The following is a 26,278-nucleotide window of genomic DNA, read 5'->3' on the forward strand; positions in this document are numbered from 1 at the left end:
GTAAGTATTGCCCTATAGCAATGTATAGCCAAACTTTAAATTTACAAATTTTTCAAGCTTAAATATTACCTTATAGCAATATATAGCCAAGCTTTAAATTTACAAATTTTTCAAGCTTAAATATTGCCCTATAGCAATATATAGACAAGCTTTAAATTTACAAATTTTCCAAGCTTTTAATATTACCTTATAGCAATATATAGCCAAGCTATAAATTTACAAATTTTTCAAGCTTAAATGTTGCCCTATAGCAATATATAGTCAAGCTTTAAATTTACAAATTTTTCAAGCTTAAATATTGCCCTATAGCAATCTATAGCCAAGCTTTAAATTTACAATTTTTTCAAGCTTAAATATTGACCTATAGCAATATATAGTCAAGCTTTAAATTTACAAATTTTTCAATGCTTAAATATTGCCCTATAGCAATATATAGCCAAACTTTAAATTTACAAATTTTTCAAGCTTAAGTATTGCCCTATAGCAATATATAGCCAAGCTTTAAATTTTTAAATTTTTCAAGCTTAAATATTGCCCTATAGCAATATATAGTCAAGCTTTAAATTTATAAATTTTTGAAGCTTAAATATTGCCCTATAGCAATATATAGCCAAACTTTAAATTTACAAATTTTTCAAGCTCAATTATTACCCTAGAGTAATATATAGCCAAGCTTTAAATTTACAAATTTTTCAAGCTTAAATATTGCCCTATAGCAATATTTAGCCAAAATTTAAATTTTTAAATTTTTCAAGCTTAAATATTGCCCTATAGCAATATATAGCCAAACTTTAAATTTACAAATTTTTCAAGCTCAATTATTACCCTATAGTAATATATAGCCAAGCTTTAAATTTACAAATTTTTCAAGCTTAAGTATTGCCCTATAGCAATATATAGCCAAGCTTTAAATTTTTAAATTTTTCAAGCTTAAATATTGCCCTATAGCAATATATAGTCAAGCTTTAAATTTATAAATTTTTTAAGCTTAAATATTGCCCTATAGCAATATATAGCCAAACTTTAAATTTACAAATTTTTCAAGCTCAATTATTACCCTAGAGTAATATATAGCCAAGCTTTAAATTTACAAATTTTTCAAGCTTAAATATTGCCCTATAGCAATATGTAGCCAAAATTTAAATTTTTAAATTTTTCAAGCTTAAATATTGCCCTATAGCAATATATAGCCAAACTTTAAATTTACAAATTTTTCAAGCTCAATTATTACCCTATAGTAATATATAGCCAAGCTTTAAATTTACAAATTTTTCAAGCTTAAGTATTGCCCTATAGCAATATATAGCCAAGCTTTAAATTTTTAAATTTTTCAAGCTTAAATATTGCCCTATAGCAATATATAGTCAAGCTTTAAATTTATAAATTTTTGAAGCTTAAATATTGCCCTATAGCAATATATAGCCAAACTTTAAATTTACAAATTTTTCAAGCTCAATTATTACCCTAGAGTAATATATAGCCAAGCTTTAAATTTACAATTTTTTCAAGCTTAAATATTGCCCTATAGCAATATGTAGCCAAACTTTAAATTTACAAATTTTTCAAGCTCAATTATTACCCTATAGTAATATATAGCCAAGCTTTAAATTTACAAATTTTTCAAGCTTAAGTATTGCCCTATAGAAATATATAGTCAAGCTTTAAATTTATAAATTTTTGAAGCTTAAATATTGCCCTATAGCAATATATAGCCAAACTTTAAATTTAAAAATTTTTCAAGCTCAATTATTAACCTAGAGTAATATATAGCCAAGCTTTAAATTTACAATTTTTTCAAGCTTAAATATTGCCCTATAGCAATATGTAGCCAAGCTTTAAATTTACAAATTTTTCAAGCTCAATTATTACCCTATAGTAATATATAGCCAAGCTTTAAATTTACAAATTTTTCAAGCTTAAATATTGCCCTATAGCAATATGTAGCCAAGCTTTAAGTTTACAAGTTTTTCAAGCTTAAATATTGCCCTATAGCAATATATAGCCAAGCTTTAAATTTACAAATTTTTCAAGCTTAAATATTGCCCTATAGCAATATACAGCCAAGCTTTACATTCACAAATTTTTCAAGTTTAAATATTGCCCTATAGCAATATATAGCCAAGCTTTAAATTAAAAAAAATTTCAAGCTTAAATATTGCCTTATAGCAATATATAGCCAAGCTCTAGTCTAGTTTGTAGTACCTAGTCTGGAGTTTCAGGCGAGTTCTTAGCATATGTTGAAGTGTGGTACCTACGTTACCCAATTTCGGTAGATAGTGGCCGAAAACCTCTCAATAATACCTTCTTCATTGTTTGTATAAATAAATAAGCAAATTTGTGCAAAGATGTTTGGGCAGTTCCAATTTGACTAAACACACTCCTTCCCTCTTTTCTACTCCCCCTCCCCTTCGTACTCATACAATGATATGCTTATACAATTGTAGATCTTGCTTAGTATTTTCGTAGACACATCGTTAGTGTCACGCCTAAATGTTGGAACTGTCATTTTCAAGCTTCTGGGATAGCTGACAAAGAAGCGTTTGCCAAGTTGTTCTCAAAAGGAGGATCAGCATGGCTATTTAGATAAGATGGATCAAAGCATGACTGAATATACATGGTCCTACTCATACTTTCTTTGAAAAAAAAACCTTAGAAATGGGTTTTTGGAAATTATCTCAGAAGTGTGAAAATGCCAGGTACGACCGTAACAATGACAACATATTGCTTTCCAAACTTATTTTTATATCATAATTAAAAACAAAAATTTGTATTACCTCTGTTGACATGTCCCATTAGGAATTCTCTTTGCATTTTCTTCTCTCTTCCATTAATTCGGCGTAATTTTTTCTTCTTTTTGCATCTGCACCTTTCTGGGAAACCATAAATTGGAGGTAAGGGACATCGTCTCATTTTCCAATGCTCGCCTACCTACAATAGGAAATAAAACTAAGTTTTTTTTTAACATTCAACAAAAAAAAAAAAAAAAAACAGCAAAAAGAGAAGATTTTAAAGAAAAGAATGAGAGAGGGGGAGCGAGAGAGGGAGAATTTGAAAAAAGACAAATTAAAGAAACACAAGAAACAAAAAAATTAAAGCATTATTTGAAAAAAGTAGACATAAATCTTGAAAGACGAAGGAAACGAACAGATGCATCAACTTGGCCCCTGATAAATAATGTGAGTTCTGACAATAGGTGCATATTACAAAAAAACAATGGGAAGAAGCATAAGATTTATTTCAAGGAAAGTGGAAGCGTGGGAAAATAGAAGTACCTATGAAAGTATGAAATTTAGGCCCAAAATTGATAAGGTTTATGGTGGGTCCCCTTTGTTTCAATATTGGGAGACTCTCACTCTCACTTGTTTATAGTTGTTTATAGTTTTGGCTGTGACAACAGTAAAATTTTTATAAATATTCATTTTTATCCAACATTAGCGAAGAAAAAGCAAAGGCGAGATTTAAAAATTGCAGTCGTCTTTGCAATCGTCCTTGCGATGACACGTCCTTGCAATCGTCTTTTTTATGCTCTAGTTTGACTAAGTCAAATGTTCGCCAATGATGTTGAAAGAAAACAAAGACAAAATATATAGCTTTCATCTATATATAGCTTTCAAAATACTTAGCTCATATAAATGAGATTTCTCAAATAAAAAATACAAAAAACAAGGAGAAAATATATAAATAACTAAATAAATATGTTTAAAAAATTACAAAATACAGGTTACAAAAATAAAGACAATCGGAAGTGTCAGAAATAGTATCAAACTAGATATAATCGACAATATTTTTCACATTATTTTCAGTTTTAATTTTGCAAAACAGTATTTTAGTCTTGAAGACTAAATTGTACCGGTTCATAGAAAATTATTATCGTAGGGGGATTCTCTTTTACTGCATTTGTATCAGCGTTAAATTTTGGTTAGCAAACTGGCCCATCAACAAATTTTGCAACCATACACTGACAGGGGAGAGGTATTCCTCTAAGATTGGCCGAAAGTCCCCGAGAATCATTAAAATAGTGGCTAAAAACCAAAGTATAATCATCTACTGAACAAGTACAGTCAAAACTCTCCAAAAGTGACCCCGCGTACCTCAGCGCCTCTAGAAGGAAAATGTTGTACTACTTAATCGCTCCGAGCCAATAAATTAAATTTAATACAGCTTTTACGGAACAAGTATAATCACCTACGGAACTTGTGATTTAGTCGCCAGGTTCGCATGGGTATGGAATCGTCTCCGGAGACGCGGACAAAGGGTCACTTTTTTCGTGTGGAGAGGATAGGTTTTGTCAGTACTTGTTCAGTATGTGTTTATACTTTGCTAAAAACGTAGTTTTTTCGGTGAATTTGACCACATCCCCAGCAAAAAGAATCATCGGAAGCTCTTCTAGGAAAAAAACATGCTATTACCTCCGCCCCCCCCCATCAAAGATCACAGCTCTATGTATCTATATCTGTTGTCAATACTTTATAATGACGGTAACAACATTTGTGGAATTTCAAAAATTCTCATTTTATCAATTAGTCATTTATAGATCGGGTTGTCATAAAAACCCAAGGAATGCCGTGGCTTAATTTATGGATGAATAAATTCAAATTTTGGGACTTATTTTGTTGTTTGACGAGTGTCGCTATCACTGCATCATTTGGCATTTATATGATAAAACCTAGAATAAAAATTTTGTCGGCCTAAAAGTCCTGCCTGCATACAAAAATCGGGGGGGGGGGGCAAATTTTGAATATACGGATCAAAGCTATATAGGATATTCTCAGACAGGTGCACAGGAACTTATTTGGGAGGAGGTACAAGAGTTTATTTTTAATCTTCCTTTGACATTTTGATAATTTTTAGCTCGACATCCATTTTTGATAAAGTAGTCTTAGCCGAAAATAAAGCCCATCAATTTTAAATTCGCTGAAAAGTTCATAATAAAATAAAAAAAACTCGTATATAAGTTACTAAGTTACTCGTTCACACGTTGCTGCGATGTCAAAGAGTAGGAACTTCAAGGAAAATTACCGCTCAGAAAACCCCCCTCCGCGGAAAATTCCCCCCGTGGGAAATGATCCCCGCGTATTTAATAACGATCATATTTAAAAATTTTGAAGTATTTACGACAATTTTTCCCTGGATAATTCTCCCCCCCCCCACAAAAAAATCACCCATGCAGGAAATTCTTCCTCCACTAAAAGTTTCCTCTCCCCACCAAGAATTTCCCCGAAAACTCCCGTTCCCCTTCACTGGGGAATCCTGTACATAAATCGTACTTAAAAACTTGTTAGAGTTTCTTGGCGATCGGATGGATAGCGTAGTAATGCATACAGGACACAGACACAAATACATTTGATTTGATATAACGAAACTGTTGAATACCAGATTTAGATAATTTATTGAAAAAGAAGCTTAATAATACCTGAAGCATGATAGGTGAAAGAATTCATAGTTAACTAAACAGATAAATATTCAGAAAATGTGAACAATTTGACCGGAAGGGACTGTCAACTATTTGTTTCGAGGGGTATCTAGTTTCAGTAAGCACGAAAAGTATTAAGAAGGCCTTGGGGGCATGTGCGTAGGGAGGGGGCAGGGGGGGGGCGGCTGCCCCCCTAGACCTTCAAATTTACATTAAATATGGCTGAAAAAGCAGATGGTTTGGAAAAAGTAGTTGATAAAACTCCATCACACTATCGACTGCCCCCCCCTAGACAATACCCTGCCTACACCCATGCTTGGGGGGGGGGGATTTACACCTAAAACCTTCACAGGAGTTGTAGTAATGCATACAGGACGCACATACACAAATACGCCGCTGATTCACAAAGGCTTCGTCAATAAGGCTCAGTCGTGCGTCATCAGATATATCATATATTAAATATATGAATTAAATAGTTTACACCCAGGCAGATAGACTGGGATTTATTTCAGAGGAGGTACAACAGGTATTCAAAAATAAAATACATAACAATATCAAATACAGGGATATTTTATATTTTACTATTTAGTTACACTTGTTAGAATTTTTTCATAATCTTCTTTGGTAATTCCAAAATTTTTAGCTTGATATTCAATTAATTTAAAGTATTTCTTTGCTGGAAATAAAGCCCATTAGGTTCAAGTATGCTGAAAAGCTCATTAGTTTCTGCAATTACACAAAAACAAATTTTACACATCATAAATATTACAAATTAGGCACATATTTTACTTATGCAAGGGGGGTATCCTGGATTTTCGTCCGGGGGGTATTTTTGTTTCAGGCGGGGGAGGGGGAGGAGGGGTACGGACAAACATTAAAAGACATATCGAAAATTTATTTGTAAGCATTTTTGTTACATTTTTACGGGTCGGACGAAAATTTTGGGGGGAGGCGTTTCAAACCCTGTAACCCTCCCCGCTGGATACGGCCAGGTACATGTGTTTTAAGTGCAAAGCCATTACAGGATTGAAATATGACCTAACGGATGGAGTAAGAGGAACTTGAATAGAATTTATGTTATGAAGAAGAAGATGAAAATTAGTTGTATAGGAAGCAAAAGACAGCAAAATACTAAGGAGCTTAGGGAGACTACCACGAAAGTGAAAAAACATGAAACATACACTTGAAAGAACACAAAGTGATTAAGATCAAGTTATGGTATACTATATCGTTTGGGAGCTATACCAGGTATAGCTTCCAAACGATTAGTTTCTCTAATAAGGTTTCATATTTTATTCTAAGATACGATTCAATCAGCTTTTAAACACGCGGGGCTGAAAGCCCCTTGATTAAGATTTTCGACCTTGTTGATTCCAATAAAACACATTTCAATTCGATCCGGCGTCAGTTTCAAGGGTTTTGGGGTATTTTTAGAAATTCCGATACAACAGTTTTCGCAATAAACTTTTACTATTCCAGTGAACCGAAATAATAGTCATCATTCCTGCAGCAGTGTTGAAAGATAAATTTGTCTCATTAGAGTTTTTTGTTTTGAACGGCTAGGGTTCCATCGTTACTAGTTACACCGAAGGGGGTAACCATGATTTAGAAGGGGTTTTGAGAAAGAAGGCAAACTTGACATCTATATTATTGGACAGTAAGAAACCATAAGACTAGAATAGGTAGATGAACAGGAAATTGATCCAGGAAATAGTTCGCTTAAGGGTCCATTTACTATGAGACTTAACTAATACTAAGATTTAGTTAACGCTATTTTGAGCCAACCAGAATTTTCCAGGGAATTTGTCAGCCAATCAGGACCTAGGAAAATCTGATTGGCTCTAATTATCGCTGGCTAAATCTTTGTATCAGTTAAATCTCATTGTGATTGAAACTTAAGCTTTCTTATAACACCAAGACTCCTCATATCTTCATTTTAATCATATCAATGTGACACTTGAAAGACAGGTTTTTTTCAATAAAAATACCCAAAAATCGAATACTACGATCTTCAGGTCGACTAATAGTGCCACTGGACAGATTGATTTCAGATAGCTGAAAATACACCTGAAAAGCTCGTGAGAATATAAAAAAAAAACTTTGGATAAGTGAATTTTGGACTTTTTTTTGGATAAGTGAATTTTGGGACTTTAAAAATTTTGGATAAGTGAATTAGCACCGAACCACAGTACTATTTTGAAGAAATCTACCATATCAGGACCGTTTCTCCTGCCAGTGCTAAGGTTGATGTCGCCACAAAAGAAACAAGGAATTCCAAAGAAGACAAAAGAATTCTATTAGTTAAGGTCCAGGCCGTATCCAGGATGGGGGTTACCCCGTTCCCCACCCACCCCCAAAATTTTCGTTCGACTCGTTGAAAAGTAGTAAAAAAACATAAAAAATTGTTGCGTTTTGCAAATCTTTTTTTGTAACCCCACCCTGAACAAAATACCCCCCCCCCCAAACAAAATCCTGGATACGGCCTTGGTTAAGGGTTCAAATGCTTTAAGAATATGCAAGGTTCAAGGGTTCAAGGTTTTATTATTAATACCATATTTACACAAAGTATTAAATTCCCGACAGAGAGAAAACTCGACAGAGTCGGGAGCAAAAAACACTTAACACACAAATTCAAATTAATCCTACCTCTACTAATATTCCACATATGTATTCAAGCCAAAATCTTCAGTTTTCTGTTTCAAACTACCCTCAAAAATAAAATAACAATAGTTAACTCTCCTTTCCAGACTCCTCAACCAAAAAAAAAAAAAAAAAAAAAAAAAAAAAAAAAAAAAAAAAAAAAACTCATCAACAGTAGTAGAATAGGTCTAATGAATTCTATGGGGCCCCTGTACCAAACAAGTTTTTCTGGTAGAACCTTATACTTTGCCAACGCCCCAGTACCAAACAGGTTTTTCTGGTAGTCCTATTCTACAGGTCATTACACCTTTGCCAAGAGGAACGAGTATAACTTGATTTTGCAGGAACCCGTGAATGTAGGACTGAAAGTCCAATTACTAATCAAGTTAGTGTGACCGTCATTTTTGATCTGGTTGAGTGGGTATAATCTGGTTTGGTTTGTTATTGCGAGAGGATTACTCAATTTACATCTTAGTGTTAACTGGGCAATAACTAAAGGAACCTTTGAAGGTGGAGAAAAAAAAGGGGTAATTAGCGATTGGATAATTTTAACAAGAAATGACCGAAAAGTGTTTTGGAGGAGATGGAATGAATGCGTATTGTATAATACACAAGTGATGATTTGCAAAGTGTTGTCAATTTTAAATAGTTTAGAAATAAAAAATTAACAAGAAATGGCTGAAAAGTGTTTTGAGGGAGTTGAGTTGCACGAGGGTTGACTTGCACGAGGGTTCAGTTACATACGGATTCAGTTACACGGGGATTAGTTAAATGGGGTCGAGTAGCACGGAGATTCAGTTGTACGGGGTTTCGGTTATACAGGGGTTCAGTTACATGGGGGATTCAGTTGCACGGGGGGCATCTGCTATAAAAAACACTTCATTCTAAACAAATACGAACATTTTGAAAAGCAGACAAAAAATTGGACACTATAATCAGAATTATTTAGCACTTGCAAAAAGGGGTAATTAGTGATTGGAAATTTTTTAATGCTTTTACAATCGGAGATGTTTGATTAACCTTTGCAAAAAAAGGGGTAATGAGATTTGCGAATTGGAGGTAATAATTTATTTTAGTAAAGTAATTATTTATTTTAGTAAAGTAATAATTTATTTTAGTAAAGTAATAATTTATTTTAGTAAAGTAATAATTTATTTTAGTAAAGTAATAATTTATTTTAGTAAAGTAATAATTTATTTTAGTAAAGTAATAATTTATTTTAGTAAAGTAATAATTTATTTTAGTAAAGTAATAATTTATTTTAGTAAAGTAATAATTTATTTTAGTAAAGTAATAATTTATTTTAGCAAAGTAATTATTTATTTTATAGGTAATTACTTATAATTATTTATTTTAGTAGAGTAATTATTTATTTTAGTAAAGTAATAATTTATTTTAGTAAAGTAATTATTCATTTTAGTAAAGTAATAATTTATTTTAGTAAAGTAATAATTTATTTTAGTAAAGTAATAATTTATTTTAGTATAGTAATAATTTATTTTAGTAAAGTAATAATTTATTTTAGTAAACCAATAATTTATTTTAGTAAAGTAATAATTTATTTTAGTAAAGTAATAATTTATTTTAGTATAGTAATAATTTATTTTAGTAAAGTAATAATTTATTTTAGTAAAGTAATAATTTATTTTAGTAAAGTAATAATTTATTTTAGTAAAGTAATAATTTATTTTAGTAAAGTAATAATTTATTTTAGTAAAGTAATAATTTATTTTAGTAAAGTAATAATTTATTTTAGTAAATTATTGTTTAAAAAAATAAAGTTGTGAGACAGGGTCAAACTTTAGCGTAAAGAGCGATGCGTTGAGGAGGGGGCAGTCCCTTTCATATAGGGAATAATTTCTGTTCGTTTTAATGTCGCTCCTTACTTTCAGTTTAAAAAACTTGTTTTTTTTTATTTAATTTCTGATCGTTTTTTAAATCTAAGGAAATTATTGATTATATAATTGATTCAATTTTAATGAAACTGTTCATATCTATTACAAAATTCGGATCTAGATTGCATGTTTAACGAAACTGTTTATTTTCCTTACAAAATTCTTGCCTATATTTAACTTTGATTAGGAACGCTGCAAGAATAAATGAAAATTTATACTATTAAAATCATTTTGCTAGTAACATTTTTTTATCATGAACTGTTTAGCCTGTAGACTCATTCCTGAAAGTTTCATTTTCCTAGCCTAACCCCTTTCCAAGATAGCCAAAAGTATCTAAAGTAGAATTGGTGATGTTCTGTCAGCTGTAAGCCACGCAAGATAGATGATAAAAGAAACTAGTCAAACAGGTCCTCTCAACGGAGAAATGGATTGCAAACAGTGGTTTTTAATTAACCGAGTCAGACTCAAAACGAGCTGAAATTAACATTAGTTGGGCATGAAACCCCTATGCCTTCCCAAGACCAGAACAAAATTTGCACTTTACTGAAAAATATAACTGAGTATGCATTGTCAGTTAATTCCTAAGGTAACCCCTTTCCAAGAAAGTCCACAGTAGCTCAAGTATAATTGGTAATGTTATATCAACTTTAATATAAAAAAAACAAAAAAACAATGGAATTATTTACTGATCTTCTTTTTTCTGTTTTTAAAAATGTATTCATTTTTTAAAGCCAAGCTTTTATCTACCACCCCCCAAAAAACAAAACTGGACATCCCCTCAAGTACAGCATAACCCGAATTTTTTTTAAACTGACTAGGCAAATTTTGACATTATTTTTGTAGAAGCTAATTTATGAAGAACCTATTTCATTCTAATTAAGAAAATTTAGACTGGAAGTTGAACTTTTTAGTCTTCGCGATTTCTTGTATTAACCAGGAGTTTTGTAAACGCTTAATACCCACAAGCATATGCGAGTCAAATTTCATCTTAAAGTGCCAATGTATCTGATAGAATAATTTAAGTCTTATGATCAATTTCATAAAACCTATAATTTTCACCTTTTTCTTCATTAAGTATCAATTACTTCAAGAAATTAATTCCATATTTTTGGAGATAGGAGCTTAAAACTTCCAAAGTAGGGTTATTGGTTTTTAGAGTTTCGTTTACTATTGAGTCTTTTCGCTACTTAATTACAGTTAGTTAGAACAAAAACAAAAATTTTATAACTCTTAAAAATTAAATATTTGCAAATAAAAAACAACAGTGCAATGATTTTTCCAAGTGCGTCTAGGTGTTAAATTCACATTAATAGGCACGTAACGTCAATAAAACCACTAGTAATCAAAATGTTAATGTCATTTGAATTATTAAAGGCGTAAAAGTAAAACCATTTGTATTTTTTCAGTAAAGTGCAAAGTTTGTTTGTGTCTTGGGAAGGCTAATGGAGTTAAGCACCCAGCTTATGTAAATTTCTGATAGTTTTAAGATTGACTTGGTTAATTATTATAGTTTTTGTTCGTTTCAGATTTCATTTATACGAGTTACACTTTACTTTCACCTTCTTTTACAAAAAACTATCTAAAATTAGGGTTTTTTTTTCTTTTTGTTTTTGCTTTACTGTTCGACTTGATAGGAATTCTGAAACTGGACTTGAATTATTTCAACAGATACACGTTAGCACTCTATAGAGAAATTTGAGTCACATAAGCTTGGGCTATTAAGCGTTTGAATCTGATAAGAAGAAGTTTTAATTTCTTTTAATCCCCAAGATATAGATTCCTCTCCCGTAGGATTCTCGTAATAATACTCAGAAATACTAAGCTTTAATAGCGTGAATCGTGCTTCAAAAATTCCGGATTGCTACAAGATTAATTAAAAATAGGACGTTAGCCCAATAAGTTTTATCAAATAGTTCATAGTGTTAAATTGTAATGAAGGAGCGAGTTAGCTCAATTGTAACCAAAACTCAAAAATGGAATTTTGATAACAATTAACAAGAATTGGGTTTTTATGCAGATTGCAATTATATAAATTTCATTACGTTTAATATCTAGCCACCAAATGCTCCAAGCCTCAGAAGAAAAAGGGATTTTGAAAACAGGGAGCCTGATTTTCGAAAAGGGAGAAACACCCCCAAAAAGTCAATAAATCTGTATGTAAATCAGACCTTCAGATTCAGCAGTGTTGTTCCTTACGCAATAGACTTATTAGAGTGATTTCTGCTCGTTTTGAGTTTGACTCGGTTAATTATTGTAATTTCTGTTCATTTTGGGTTTCATTTATTTATCGATGCTGATTTGTGGCAGTTTCACGATTGATAGATTATTTGATGTCATTTTTGCTAATTTTTTGTTTAATGGAGTTCTTTACTTTTCTTTGAAAAACTTATTTTGTGGAAAAAGTGTTTGTTTTTTTTCTAATTAAGAACGAAAATCCTTTTGTGGGAACAACTTATGTTTTTGCGAGGAATATCACTTTTGTAATGAAACCCAGAAAGCGTTTCAAAAAAAAATTCTTCCCTGGATTTGCCATAAATTCGCTGCTTACGCTGAATAGCCAAGTAAGCAAATATATCGAAGAAAAGAAGACGCCTGTAAGGGTATTTCAGTCCTTTACGTACACGTAAAGGAACCAAAAGCTTCCCCAAAAGAGAATTTTCTAAAATGGTGCACATTTCAACTGGACTCATAAATACTAAGCTTTAATAGAGTGAATCGTTCTTCAAAAATTCCTGATTGTTAAAAAGTTAATTAAAAATATGACGTTATCCCTATAAGTTCTATCATATAGTTCATAGTGTTAAATTGCAATGAAGAAGCGAGTTAGCTCAATTGTAAACAAAACTCAAAAATGGAATTTTTATAACAATTAACAGGAATTGGGTTTTAGTGCAGTGATTTTGCAAGTGCGTTTAGGTGTTAGATTCCCATTAATGAGCACGTAACGTCAATAAAACCACTAGTAATCAAAATGTTAATGTCATTTGAACTATTAAAGGTGTAAAAGTAAAAACATTTGTATTTTTTCAGTAAAGTGCAAAGTTTGTTTGTGTCTTGGGAAGGCATATGGAGTTAAGCGTCCAACTTATGTAAATTTCTGCTCGTTTTGATATTGACTTGGTTAATTATTATAGTTTTTGTTTGTTTCAGGTTTCATTTATACGAGTTACACTTTAATTTCACCTTGCTTCCCAAAATACTGTCTAAAATTAGGTTTTTTTTTCTTTTTGTTTTTGCTTAACTGCTATAATTAATAATAATTCTGAATCTATACTTGAATTATTTCAACAAATACAAGTTAGCACTGTATAGAGAAATTTGATTCGTATAATATTGTGTTTTTAACCTTTTGAATATGATAGGAAGAAGTTCTAATTACTTTTAATCACCAAGATACAGATTCCTCTCCCGTATGATTCTCGTAATAATACTCAAAAATACTAAGCTTTAATAGCGTGAATCGTGCTTCAAAAACTCCGTCTTGCTACAGGGGTAATTAAAAATAGGACGTTAGCCCAAAAAGTTTTATCAAATAGTTCATAGTGTTAAATTGTAATGAAGGAGCGACTTAGCTCAATTGTAACCAAAACACAAAAATGGAATTTTGATAACAATTAACAAGAATTGGGTTTTTATGCAGATTGCAATTATATAAATTTCATTACGTTTAATATCTAGCCACCAAATGCTCCAAACCTCAGAAGAAAAAGGGATTTTGAAAACAGGGAGCCTGATTTTCGAAAAAGCGAGAAACACCCCCCAAAAAGTCAATAAATCTGAATGTAAATCAGACCTTCAGATTCAGCGGTGTTGTTCCTTACGCAATAGACTTATTAGAGTGATTTCTGCTCGTTTTGAGTTTGACTCGGTTAATTATTGTAATTTTTGTTCATTTTGGGTTTCATTTATTTATCGATGCTGATTTGTGGCAGTTTCACGATTGGTAGATTATTTGATGTTATTTTTTCTAATTTTTTGTTTAATGGAGTTCTTTACTTTTCTTTGAAAAACTTATTTTGTGGAAAAAGTGTTTTTTTTCTAATTAAGAACGAAAATCCTTTTGTGGGAACAACTTGTGTTTTAGCGAGGAACGTCACTTTTGTAATGAAACCCAGAAAGCGTTTCAAAAAAAAATTCTTCCCTGGATTTGCCATAAATTCGCCGCTTACGCTGAATAACCAAATAAGCAAGTATATCGAAGATAAGAATACCCCTGTAAGGGTATTTTAGTCCATTACGTACACGTACGGGAACCCGCAGCTTCCCCAAAAAGGAGAATTTTATAAAATGGTGCACATTTCAAGTGAACTCAGAAATACTAAGCTTTAATAGCGTGAATCGTGCTTCAAAAATTCCGGATTGCTAGAGGGTTAATTAAAAATAGGACGTTAGCCCAATAAGTTTTATCAAATAGTTCATAGTGTTAAATTTTAATAAGGGAGTGACTTAGCTCAATTGTAACCAAAACTCAAAAATAGAATTTTGATAACAATTGATAAGAATTGGGGTTTTATACAGATTGCAATTATATAAATTTCATTACGTTTAATATCTAGCCACCAAATGCTCCAAGCCTCAGAAGAAAAAGGGATTTTGAAAACAGGAGCCTGATTTTCAAAAAGGGGAAACACCCCCCAAAAAGTCAATAAATCTGAATGTAAATCAGACCTTCAGATTCAGCGGTGTGGTTCCTTACGCGATAGACTTATTAGAGTGACAAAAAACTTTTTTTGTTTCCACTACCCACAAGAGGACATTTTTCAACTAAAAGTAAAGAGCTACTAGACTAAATCAAACATGAGGTGAAATAATAACGAATAATTGTTCAAACTTAAATCGCGCGCGTACAGTTGAATAAAATATGCAAAAGTCGACATAACTTTATTTCATTTTTTATGGTTAATTTAGACGAGGTTACATGGCCCGCCATGTAACCTCGTCTAAATTAACCTTAAAAAATGAAATAAAGTTATGTCGACTTTGCATATTTTATTCAACTGTACGCGCGCGATTTAAGTTTGAACAATTATTCGTTATCATTTCACCTCATGTTTGATTTAGTCTAGTAGCTCTTTATTTTTAGTTGAGGAATGTCCTCTTGGGGGTTGTGGAAAAAAAGTTTTTTGTCACTCTAATAAGTCTATCGCGTAAGGAACAATACCGCTGAATCTGAAGGTCTGATTTACATTCAGATTTATTGACTTTTTGGGTGAGGGGGGTGTTTCTCCCTTTTTTGAAAATTAGGCTCCCTGTTTTCAAAATCCCTTTTTCTTCTGAGGCTTGGAGCATTTGGTGGCTAGATATTAAACGTCATGAAATTTATATAATTTCAATCTGCATAAAAACCCAATTCTTGTCAATTGTTATCAAAATTCCATTTTTGAGTTTTGGTTACAATTGAGCTAAGTCGCTCCTTCATTACAATTTAACACTATGAACTATTTGATAAAACTTATTGGGCTAACGTCCTATTTTTAATTAATCCTCTAGCAATCCGGAGTTTTTGAAGCACGATTCACGCTATTAAAGCTTAGTATTTCTGAGTCCAGTTGAAATGTGCACCATTTTAGAAAATTCTCTTTTTGGGGAAGCTTTTGGTTCCTTTGCGTGTACGTAAAGGACTGAAATACCCTTACAGACGTCTTTTTTTCTTCAATATATTTGCTTACTTGGTTATTCAGCGTAAGCAGTGAATTTATGGCAAATCCAGGGAAGAATTTTTTTTTGAAACGCTTTCTGGGTTTCATTACGAAAGTGACATTCCTCGCAAAAACATAAGTTGTTCCCACAAAAGGATTTTCGTTCTTAATTAGAAAAAAAAAACACTTTCCACAAAATAAGTTTTTCAAAGAAAAGTAAAGAACTCCATTAAACAAAAAATTAGCAAAAATAAAGTCAAATAATCTACCAATCGTGAAACTGCCACAAATCAGCATCGATAAATAAATGAAACCCAAAATGAACAGAAATTACAATAATTAACCGAGTCAAACTCAAAACGAGCAGAAATCACTCTAATAAGTCTATAGCGTAAGGAACAACACCGCTGAATCTGAAGGTCTGATTTACATTCAGATTTATTGACTTTTTGGGGGGTGTTTCTTCCTTTTTTGAAAATCAGGCTCCCAGTTTTCAAAATCCCTTTTTCTTCTGAGGCTTGGAGCATTTGGTGGCTAGATATTAAACGTAATGAAATTTATATAATTGCAATCTGCATGAAAACCCAATTCTTGTTAATTGTTATCAAAATTCCATTTTTGAGTTTTGGTTACAATTGAGCTAAGTCGCTCCTTCATTACAATTTAACACTATGAACTATTTGATAAAACTTATTGGGCTAACGTCCTATTTTTAATTAATCCTGTAGCAAGCCGGAGTTTTTGAAGCACGATTCACGCTATTAAAGCTTAGTATTTCTGAGTATTATTACGAGAATCATACGGGAGAGGAATCTATATCTTGGGGATTAAAAGAAATTAGAACTTCTTATCAGATTCAAACGCTTAATAGCCCAAGCTTATGTGACTCAAATTTCTCTTTAGAGTGCTAACGTGTATCTGTTGAAATAATTTAAGTCTAGTTTCAGAATTCCTATCAAGTCGAACAGTAAAGCAAAACAAAAAGAAAAAAACCCCTAATTTTAAACAGTTTTTTGGGAAACAAGGTGAAAGTAAAGTGCAAATCGTATAAATGAAACCTGAAGCGAACAAAAACTATAATAATTAACCGAGTCAATCTCAAAACGAGCAGAAATTTACATAAGCTGGACGCTTAACTCCATAAGCCTTCCAAAGACACGAACAAACTTTGCACTTTACTGAAAAAATACGGATGGTTTAACTTTTACACCTTTAATAATTCAAATGACATTAACATTTTGATTACTAGAGGTTTTATTGACGTTACGTGCTTATTAATTGGAATTTAACACCTAAACGCACTTGCAAAAATCACTGCACAAAAACCCAATTCTTGTCAATTGTTATCAAAATTCCATTTTTGAGTTTTGGTTACAATTGAGCTAAGTCGCTCCTTCATTATAATTTAACACTATGAACTATTTGATAAACCTTATTGGGCTAACGTCCTATTTTTAATTAATCCTGTAGCAATCCGGAATTTTTGAAGAATGCTTCATAATATTAAGGCGGAGCTTTTCCGTTTGATGTTTAAAAGAACAATATGTGCTACACGCCTCTTTTTGGGGGACTTCGCTTGTTCACTTAGACGTACGTGATAAATGGAATTCTAATCACACATGTTTTGTTATATTCGATTTTTAATACTTGGTTATTAAGCGTTTGCAGCAAATTTTAGGCAAATCCAGGGAAGAATTTTTTTTTTTGAAACGCTTTTGGGGTTTCATTACAAAAGTGACGTTCCTCGCAAAAACATAAGTTGTTCACACAAAATGATTTTCTTTCTTAATTAGAAAAAAACAAAAAAAAACACTTTTTCCACAAAATAATTTTTTCAAAGAAAAGTAAAGAACACCATTAAACAAAAAATTAGCAAAAATAACATCAAATAATCTACCAATCATGATACTGCCAAAAATCAGCCTCGATAAATTAATGAAGCCCAAACTGAACAGAAATTACAATAGTTAACCTAGTCAAACTCAAAAAGAGCAGAAATCACTCTAATAAGTCTATCGCGTAAGGAACAACACTACTGAATCTGAAGGTCTGGTTTACATACAGATTTATCAAATTTTTGGGGGGTGTTTCTCCCTTTTTCGAAAATCAGGCTCCCTGTTTTCAAAATCCCTTTTTCTTCTGAGGCTTGGAGCATTTGGTGGCTAGATATTAAACGTAATGAAATTTATATAATTGCAATCTGCATAAAAACCAATTCTTGTTAATTGTCATCAAAATTCCATTTTTGAGTTTTGGTTACAATTGAGCTAAGTCGCTCCTTCATTACAATTTAACACTATGAACTATTTGATAAAACTTTTTGGGCTAACGTCCTATTTTTAATTAATCCTGTGGCAAGCCGGAGTTTTTGAAGCACGATTCATGCTGTTAAAGCTTAGTATTTTTGAGTATTATTACGAGAATCATACGGGAGAGGAATCTATATCTTGGGGATTAAAAGAAATTAAATCTTCTTCTTATCAGATTCAAACGGTTAATAACCCAATATTATGCGACTCAAATTTCTCTATACAGTGCTAACTTGTATCTGTTGAAATAATTCAAGTCCAGTTTCAGAATTCCTATCAATTAGAACAGTAAATTAAAAACAAAAAGAAAAAAAAAACCCTAATTTTAAATAGTTTTTTGGAAAACAAGGCGAAAGTAAAGTGCAATTCGTATAAATGAAATCTGAAGCAAACAAAAACTATAATAATTAACCGAGTCAATCTCAAAACGAGCAGAAATTAACATAAGTTGGACGCTAAACTCCATATGCCTTCCCAAGACACGTACAAAATTTGCACTTTACTGAAAAAATACAAATGGTTTTACTTTTACACCTTTAATAATTCAAATGACATTAACATTTTGATTACTAGTGGTTTTATTGACGTTACGTGCACATTAATGGGAATTTAACACCTAAACGCACTTGCAAAAATCATTGCACTTGTGTTTTGGATTTGCCAAGATTTAAATGTTAAAAGTGATAACATTTTTGTGGTTGTGCTAACGAGCTGTAAGTAGGGAGTGACACAACTCAATAGTAACCGAAACTCCAAAAAGCAATATCCCTACTTCGGAAGTTTCAAGCTCCTATCTCCAAAAATGTGGAATTAATTTCTTGAAGTAATTGATACTTAATGAAGAAAAAGGTGAAAATTATAGGTTTTATGAAATTGATCATAAGACTTAAATTATTCTATCAGATACATTGGCACTTTCAGATGAAATTTGACTCGTATATGCTTGTGGGTGTTAAACGTTTACAAAACTCCTGGCTAATACAAAAAATCGTGAAGACTAAAAAGTTCAACTTCCATTCTGAATTTTCTCAATGAAAATGAAATAAGTTATTGATCAATTCTATTTTCCCAAAATAATATCAAATTTTCCGCTTCTGTTTAAAAAAAAATCTGGTTAGTCTGAAGTTGATTGTCTGAAAAGTTTTTTTTTTGGGGGGGGGGGGGAGATACACGATTGTCTGAAACAAAAGCAGAACTTCTAAAATCACAACAACAGAAGATCAGTAAATAATTCCATTGTTTTTTTTTTTTTGTTGTTTTTTTTTAGCTTAAAGCTGATATAAAATTACCAATTAGACTTTAGCTACTTTTGGCCATCTTGGAAAGTGGTTAGCTTAGGAATAAACTGACAATGCACATTCACTTATATTTTTCAGTAAAGTGCACATTTTTTTTTCTGGTCTCGGGAAGGCATAGGGGTTTCGCGTCCAACCAATATTAATTTCTGCTCGTTTTGAGTCTGAATCAGTTAATTAGAAACCACCGTTTACAATCCATTCCTCCGTTGAGAGGACTTGTATGACAAGTTTCTTTTATCAACTATCTTGCGTGGCTTACACCTGTTAGAACATTACCAATTCTACTTTAGATACTTTTGGCTATCTTGGAAAGGGGTTAGGCTAGGAAAATGAAACTTTCAGGAATGAGTCTACAGGCTAAACAGTTCATGATAAAAAAAAGTTACTAGCAAATTGATTTTAATAGTATAACTTTTCATTTATTATTACAGCTTCCCTAATCAAAGGTAAATCTAGACCAGAATTTGGTAAGAAAAATGTACAGTTTCTGTAAAAATGAAATCTAGACCAAAATTTGGTAACAAAAATGTACAATTTCTGTAAAAGTGACTGAATTACATAATCAAGAATTTCCATAGGTTTAAAAAACGATCAGAAATTAAATAAAAAAAAAACAAGTTTTTTAAACTGAAAGTATGGAGCGACATTAAAACGAACAGAAATTATTCCCTATATGAAAGGGACTGTCCCCTCCTCGACGCCTCGCTCTTTACGCTAATGTTTGACCCTGTCTCACAACTTTATTTTTTAAAACAATAATTTACTAAAATAAATTATTACTTTACTAAAATAAATTATTACTTTACTAAAATAAATTATTACTTTACTAAAATAAATTATTACTTTACTAAAATAAATTATTACTTTACTAAAATAAATTATTACTTTACTAAAATAAATTATTACTTTACTAAAATAAATTATTACTATACTAAAATAAATTATTACTTTACTAAAATAAATTATTACTTTACTAAAATAAATTATTGCTTTACTAAAATAAATTATTACTTTACTAAAATAAATTATTACTATACTAAAATAAATTATTACTTTACTAAAATAAATTATTACTTTACTAAAATAAATTATTACCTTACTAAAATGAATAATTACTTTACTAAAATAAATTATTACTTTACTAAAATAAATAATTACTCTACTAAAATAAATAATTACTTTGCTAAAATAAATTATTACTTTACTAAAATAAATTATTACTTTACTAAAATAAATTATTACTTTACTAAAATAAATTATTACTTTACTAAAATAAATTATTACTTTACTAAAATAAATTATTACTTTACTAAAATAAATTATTACTTTACTAAAATAAATTATTACTTTACTAAAATAAATTATTACTTTACTAAAATAAATTATTACTTTACTAAAATAAATAATTACTTTACTAAAATAAATTATTACCTCCAATTCGCAAATCTCATTACCCCTTTTTTTTGCAAAGGTTAATCAAACATCTCCGATTGTAAAAGCATTACAAAATTTTCCAATCACTAATTACCCCTTTTTGCAAGTGCTAAATAATTCTGATTATAGTGTCCAATTTTTGTCAGCTTTTCAAAATGTTCGTATTTGTTTAGAATGAAGTATTTTTTATAGCAGATATCCCCCGTGCAACTAAACCCCTCATGTAACTGAACCCCTGTCTAACCGAAACACCGTACAACTGAACCTCCGGGGTACTAGATCACATGTAACTAATCCCCGTGTAACTGAATCCGCATGTACCTGAACCCTCGTGCAAGTCAACCCTCGTGCAACTGAACTCCCTCAAAACACTTTTCAGCCATTTCTTGTTAATTTTTTTTTATTTCTAAACTATTTAAAATTGACAACACTGTGCAAATCATCACTTGTGTATTATACAATACACATTCATTCCATCTCCTCCAGAACACTTTTCGGTCATTTCTTGTTAAAATTATCCAATCGCTAATTACCCCCTTTTTTTTCTCCACCTTCAAATGTTCCTTTAGTCATTGCCCAGTTAACACTAAGATGTAAATTGAGTAATCCTCTCGCAATAACAAACCAAACCAGATTATACCCACTTAACCAGATCAAAAATGACGGTCACACTAACTTTATTAGTAATTGGACTTTCAGTCCTACATTCACGGGTTTCTGCAAAATCAAGTTATACTCGTTCCTCTTGGCAAAGGTGTAATGACCTGTAGAATAGGACTACCAGAAAAACCTGTTTGGTACTGGGGCGTTGGCAAAGTATAAGGTTCTACCAGAAAAACTTGTTTGGTACAGGGGCCCCATAGAATTCATTATACCTATTCTACTAACAGGAGAAAGGGACCAACTCCCCCAAAACACGCCATACAAAAAAAGGCATACAGATGTATGTACAAGCACCCACAAATACGTATGCACATGCACACATACGTTTGCACACACACACACAGACACATATGTATGTACAAGAACACACACGTGACGTGCTTTGCCACGTCAATAGATGCGTCAAAACAATCGGCTTATTATACTGATTCCAAATGTACAAGATTAAGTTTAGTGTTGTCCATCAAAAGCTACGAGCCTGAGAAAATTTACCTTATTTTGGAAAAGGAGGGACCCCCCCTCCTAAAAGTCAAGAGACTTTTTCCCGTGCTCCCATCTAAAATAATGTGGAATTTTTAATTTTTCGCCAGAAGAAAAATCACGGATGCGTGTTTATTTATTTTGTTTTTTGCATGTCTTCCCCAGGGGTGATCGCATTGAACCAATAGCCCTAGAATATCGGGAAAGGGCTCAATCAAACGGAAATTAAAAGTTCTAGTGCCCTTTTTAAGTGATCAAATAGATTGGAGGGCAACTTGGGGATAAATTTTCCAGAGGGAATTTACCCAGTTATTGGAAAGGGAGGGAAACACCTCGAAACATCAAGTAATCTTAATGAAAATCACACCATCAGATTCAGCACATCAGAGAACCCTACTGTAGAGGTTTCAAGCTCCTATATACAAAAAAAGTGGAATTTTGCCTTTCTTTTTTGCCAGAAGAAAGATCACGGATGCTTGTTTTTATTTTTTTTTTTTTTTTTTTTTTTTTTTTATTTTTTTTTGTTCTTTCTAGAGGAAACGTATCGAACCAGTAATCCTAGGGGATCAAGAGAGGATTCATTTGATTGGAGATCAGAAGTTCTACTGCCCTTTCTAAGTGGATTTCCCGGCATTATTTAAATAATGATCAGAAACTAAATAAAAAAACAAGTTGGTTCAGCTAAAAGCAAGGATCAACATTAAAACTTAAAGCAAACACAAAAACTATTCCGTATATGAAGGGGTACCAGTAGAAGTGACCCTATTGATCTCGTACTAACCACGTGGTTTATGCTCCAAATAAGGGCATAGCCTCCCTAGGGAGAAAGATTACGTAATCGGTCAATGACCTCTTTTTACAAGGTCAATTTATTTGATGTTTCTATGTGTAATAGCTCCAGGGCGAAGGTTGTACATGCGCATTGAATTCTAACGGGAACGATCTGGGACTCGAAGGGGGAGTGGATGATCTAGAAATTGATTGTATAATCGATGTATGTCAACAACAACAACAATGACCTTGACAGTCGCTGAGAGCATGCACGTACAACACCATCGACATTGGAACCCCAGTGCAGTCGACCTGAATTCACCTATCGTGAATCAACAATTCCCCTTAGAAACAACAAATTATTTTTCCCTTTCTTGACAGATCAATCAATCAATAACATCATCTGTCAGACTTTAAAAATTTTCGCATAGAAGCATTTCTCAAGGAATAGATCCAAGTCATTAATTTCTTTGCCTCGGGAACAACTCCTTTGATCGAACTCCAAAGGATATTAATAACCAAAGGCCATGGAAACAATTAGGCAAGAAACATCTTAGCGATGAATTGTTTTAGCGCGCGAGAAGGTTTCACATTAATTTGAAATGCATTAGCACAGAGATGCCAATAACAAAGGAACACGCTGAATTTACGTTTAGTGATTATTTGGGCGAAACCGTTTTAGACAGGTTATGGAACTATTTCGGAGAAACAGATAGAGACATTTTAAAAGAAAATTTTGAAGAGATTTTGGAAGAGGTTTTGAGTGTGGTCGTTATAATACACAAGTTTCATTTGAACAGTGTTGTGAGGTCCTCTAACCCAACCCCAAAGGGTTCCAATCCTCCTACCCCAACCCCCAAGGAAGCCCCCGGTCCTCAAAGGCCCCCCAAGCTCCCAAAGGCCCTCCACCGGCCCCCACATGTCCCCCAGCCCCCCAAAGGCCCTCCCTGTTTCTGAGCTGGATTTCTTAGTCTTTCATAGGTGTGTGTTGTCTGAAACCTATGATTTGGGAGTGGTGGATTGCTACTTTTGACTTTTCTGAGCTGGATTTCTTAGCCTTTCATAGGTGTTTGTTGTCTGAAACCTATAGTTTGGGATGACTAGTTTGCTATTTTTGACTTTTCTGAGCTAGATTTCTTAGCCGTTCATAGGTGAGTGTTGTCTGAAACCTACGATTTGGGATATGTAATTTGCTATTTCTGACTTTTCATAACCGGATTTCTTAGTCTTTCGTAGGTGTGTGGTGACTGAAACCTATTATTTGGGATGTATGGGTTGCTATTTTTTGACTTGTCTGAGCAGGATTTCTTAGCCTTTCATAGGTGTGTGTTGACTGGAACCTATGATTTGGGATGGTTATTTTGCTATTTTTGACTTTTCTTAGCTAGATTTCTTAGCCTTTCATAGGTGTGTCCTTTCGGAATATTATGATTTGGGAGGTATAGTTTGCTTTTTGGACTTTTCAGAGCTAGGATTCTTAGTCACTCATAGGTGTTTGTTGTCTGAAACTTCGAGTTTGGGATGAGTAGTTGGCTATTTCAGACTTTTCCGAGCTAAGGTTTCTTAGTATTTCGTAGGTGAATGCTGTCTGAAACTTATGATTTGGGATATGTAAATTACTATTTCGGGATTTTCTGAGTTGGATTTCTTAGTCTTTCATAGGCGTGTCATGTCTGAAACCTATGATTTAGGGTATGTAATTTGATATTTCTGACTTTTCATAACCGGATTTCTTAGTCTTTTCTAGGTGTATGGTGTCTGAAACCTATGATTTGGGATGTGTGGGTTGCTATTTTTTGACTTTTCTGAGCAGGATTTCTTAGCCATTCATAGGTGTGTGTTGACTGAAACCTATGATTTGGGATGGTTAATTTGCTATTTTTGACTTTTCTAAGCTAGATTTCTTAGCCTTTCATAGGTGTTTCCTTTCTGAAAATTATTACTTGGGAGGTGTAGTTTGCTTTTTGGACTTTTCAGAGCTAGGATTCTTAGTCACGCATAGGTTTTTGTTGTCTGAAACTTCGAGTTTGGGATGTATAGTTGGCTATTTCAGACTTTTCTGAGCTAAGGTTTCTTAGTATTTCGTAGGTGAATGCTATCTGAAACTTATGATTTGAGATATGTAAATTACTATTTCGGGCTTTTCTGAGTTGGATTTCTTATTCTTTCATAGGTGTGTGATGTCTGAAACCTATGATTTGGGATGTGTAGTTTGCAATTTTTGACTTTTCTGAGCTAGGTTTCTTAGCCTTTCATAGGTTTGTGTTGTCAGAACATTATGATTTGGGATGTGTGGGTTGCTATTTCATGCTTTTCTGAGCAGGATTTCTTAGCCCATCGTAGGTGTTTGTTGTCAGAAACCAATAGTTTGGGATGACTAGTTTGCTATTTCAGGCTTGTTCATTTTGAATTTCTGTCATGAAATGCAAGAGTTGGAAAATTAGGGTCTTAGTCCACCAGCTCAGTATTAGGGTCCCAGTCCACCAGCCTGAACGGTGGACATTCACTAGCTCAGACTAGGGGTTTTAGTCCACCAGCCTGAATGGTGGAAATCCACTAGCTCAATATTGGGGTCTCAGTCCACCAGCCTGACTGGTGGAAATTCACTAACTCAGAATTAGGGTCTTAGTCCACCAGCCCGAATGGTGGAAATTCACTAGCTCAGAATTGGGGTCTTAGTCCACCAGCCTGAATGGTTGAAATTCACATTAAACGACACAAAAACTTACACACACACAAAAACTTACACACACTCACAAAAACTTACACACACACACAAAAAATTACACACTGATACACACTAAAAATTACACACACACACCACAAATTACACACACACTAATAAACTAACACACACACACACACACACAAACATACACATACACACACACACAAACACAAACTAACACATGCACACTAAAACAAACATGCACACAAAACTAACATGCACATAAAAACTTACACACACACACACAAAAATTACACACAAACACACACACTAAAAATCACACACACAAACACAAAATTACACACACACAAAAACTTACACACACACACACACACATATACAAAATATGAAACATTAACACAAAAAAAACTCACACACACATGCACAAAAACACACACACACACACACACACTCACAAAACTTACACACACACACACACTAAAACTTACACACACACACAAAAACTTACACACACAAAAACTTAGACACACACACACACACACACAAAAAAACTAAAACAATCACTATAAAAATTAAAGTCACACAAAAACTAACATGCACACAAAAACTAACACACACACACACACACAAAACTTACAAACACAAACACACGAAAACTCACACACACACACACGCAAAAAATTACACACACAAAAAAAAATACACACACACACAAACTAACACAATAACACAAAAAAAACTCACACACACACACTCACAAACACATACACACACACACACACATACACAAAACTAAAACACACACAGACCAAAACTAACAAACACACGCCAAAACTAACACACACACACAAACATACACATGCACACGAAAAATTACACACACACACACAAAAACTAACACACACACCTCAAAACTTACACACACACACACACACAAACAAACAAACAAAAACAAACCACAACACACACACACAAAAACACAAACAAAAAAACACAAAAAAACAAAAGCACACGAAAACTAACAAGCACAAAAAAAATAACATTCAA

The 26,278-nt window shown here is 32.6% G+C and overlaps 1 protein-coding gene across 1 annotated transcript in view; it reads right to left on the reverse strand.

Moving 5' to 3' along the window:
• The window catches only part of LOC148948356 (putative extracellular sulfatase Sulf-1 homolog), a 327,273-nt gene that overhangs the window by 216,339 nt on the left and 84,656 nt on the right, over positions 1-26,278 (reverse strand). The window contains exons 5-6 of the mRNA XM_089094900.1: positions 7,402-7,468; positions 2,775-2,928 (exon numbers count right to left, since the gene is read on the reverse strand). Of these exons, the coding sequence (XP_088951026.1) occupies positions 2,775-2,928; positions 7,402-7,468 (221 nt within the window). The remainder of the gene's footprint in view (positions 1-2,774; positions 2,929-7,401; positions 7,469-26,278) is intronic.

The sequence above is a fragment of the Artemia sp. Qi Xiang Cuo genome, chromosome 9, assembly GCF_049724085.1.
Source record: "Artemia sp. Qi Xiang Cuo chromosome 9, ASM4972408v1, whole genome shotgun sequence".
In the NCBI taxonomy this organism is placed as follows: Eukaryota; Metazoa; Arthropoda; class Branchiopoda; order Anostraca; family Artemiidae; genus Artemia; species Artemia sp. Qi Xiang Cuo.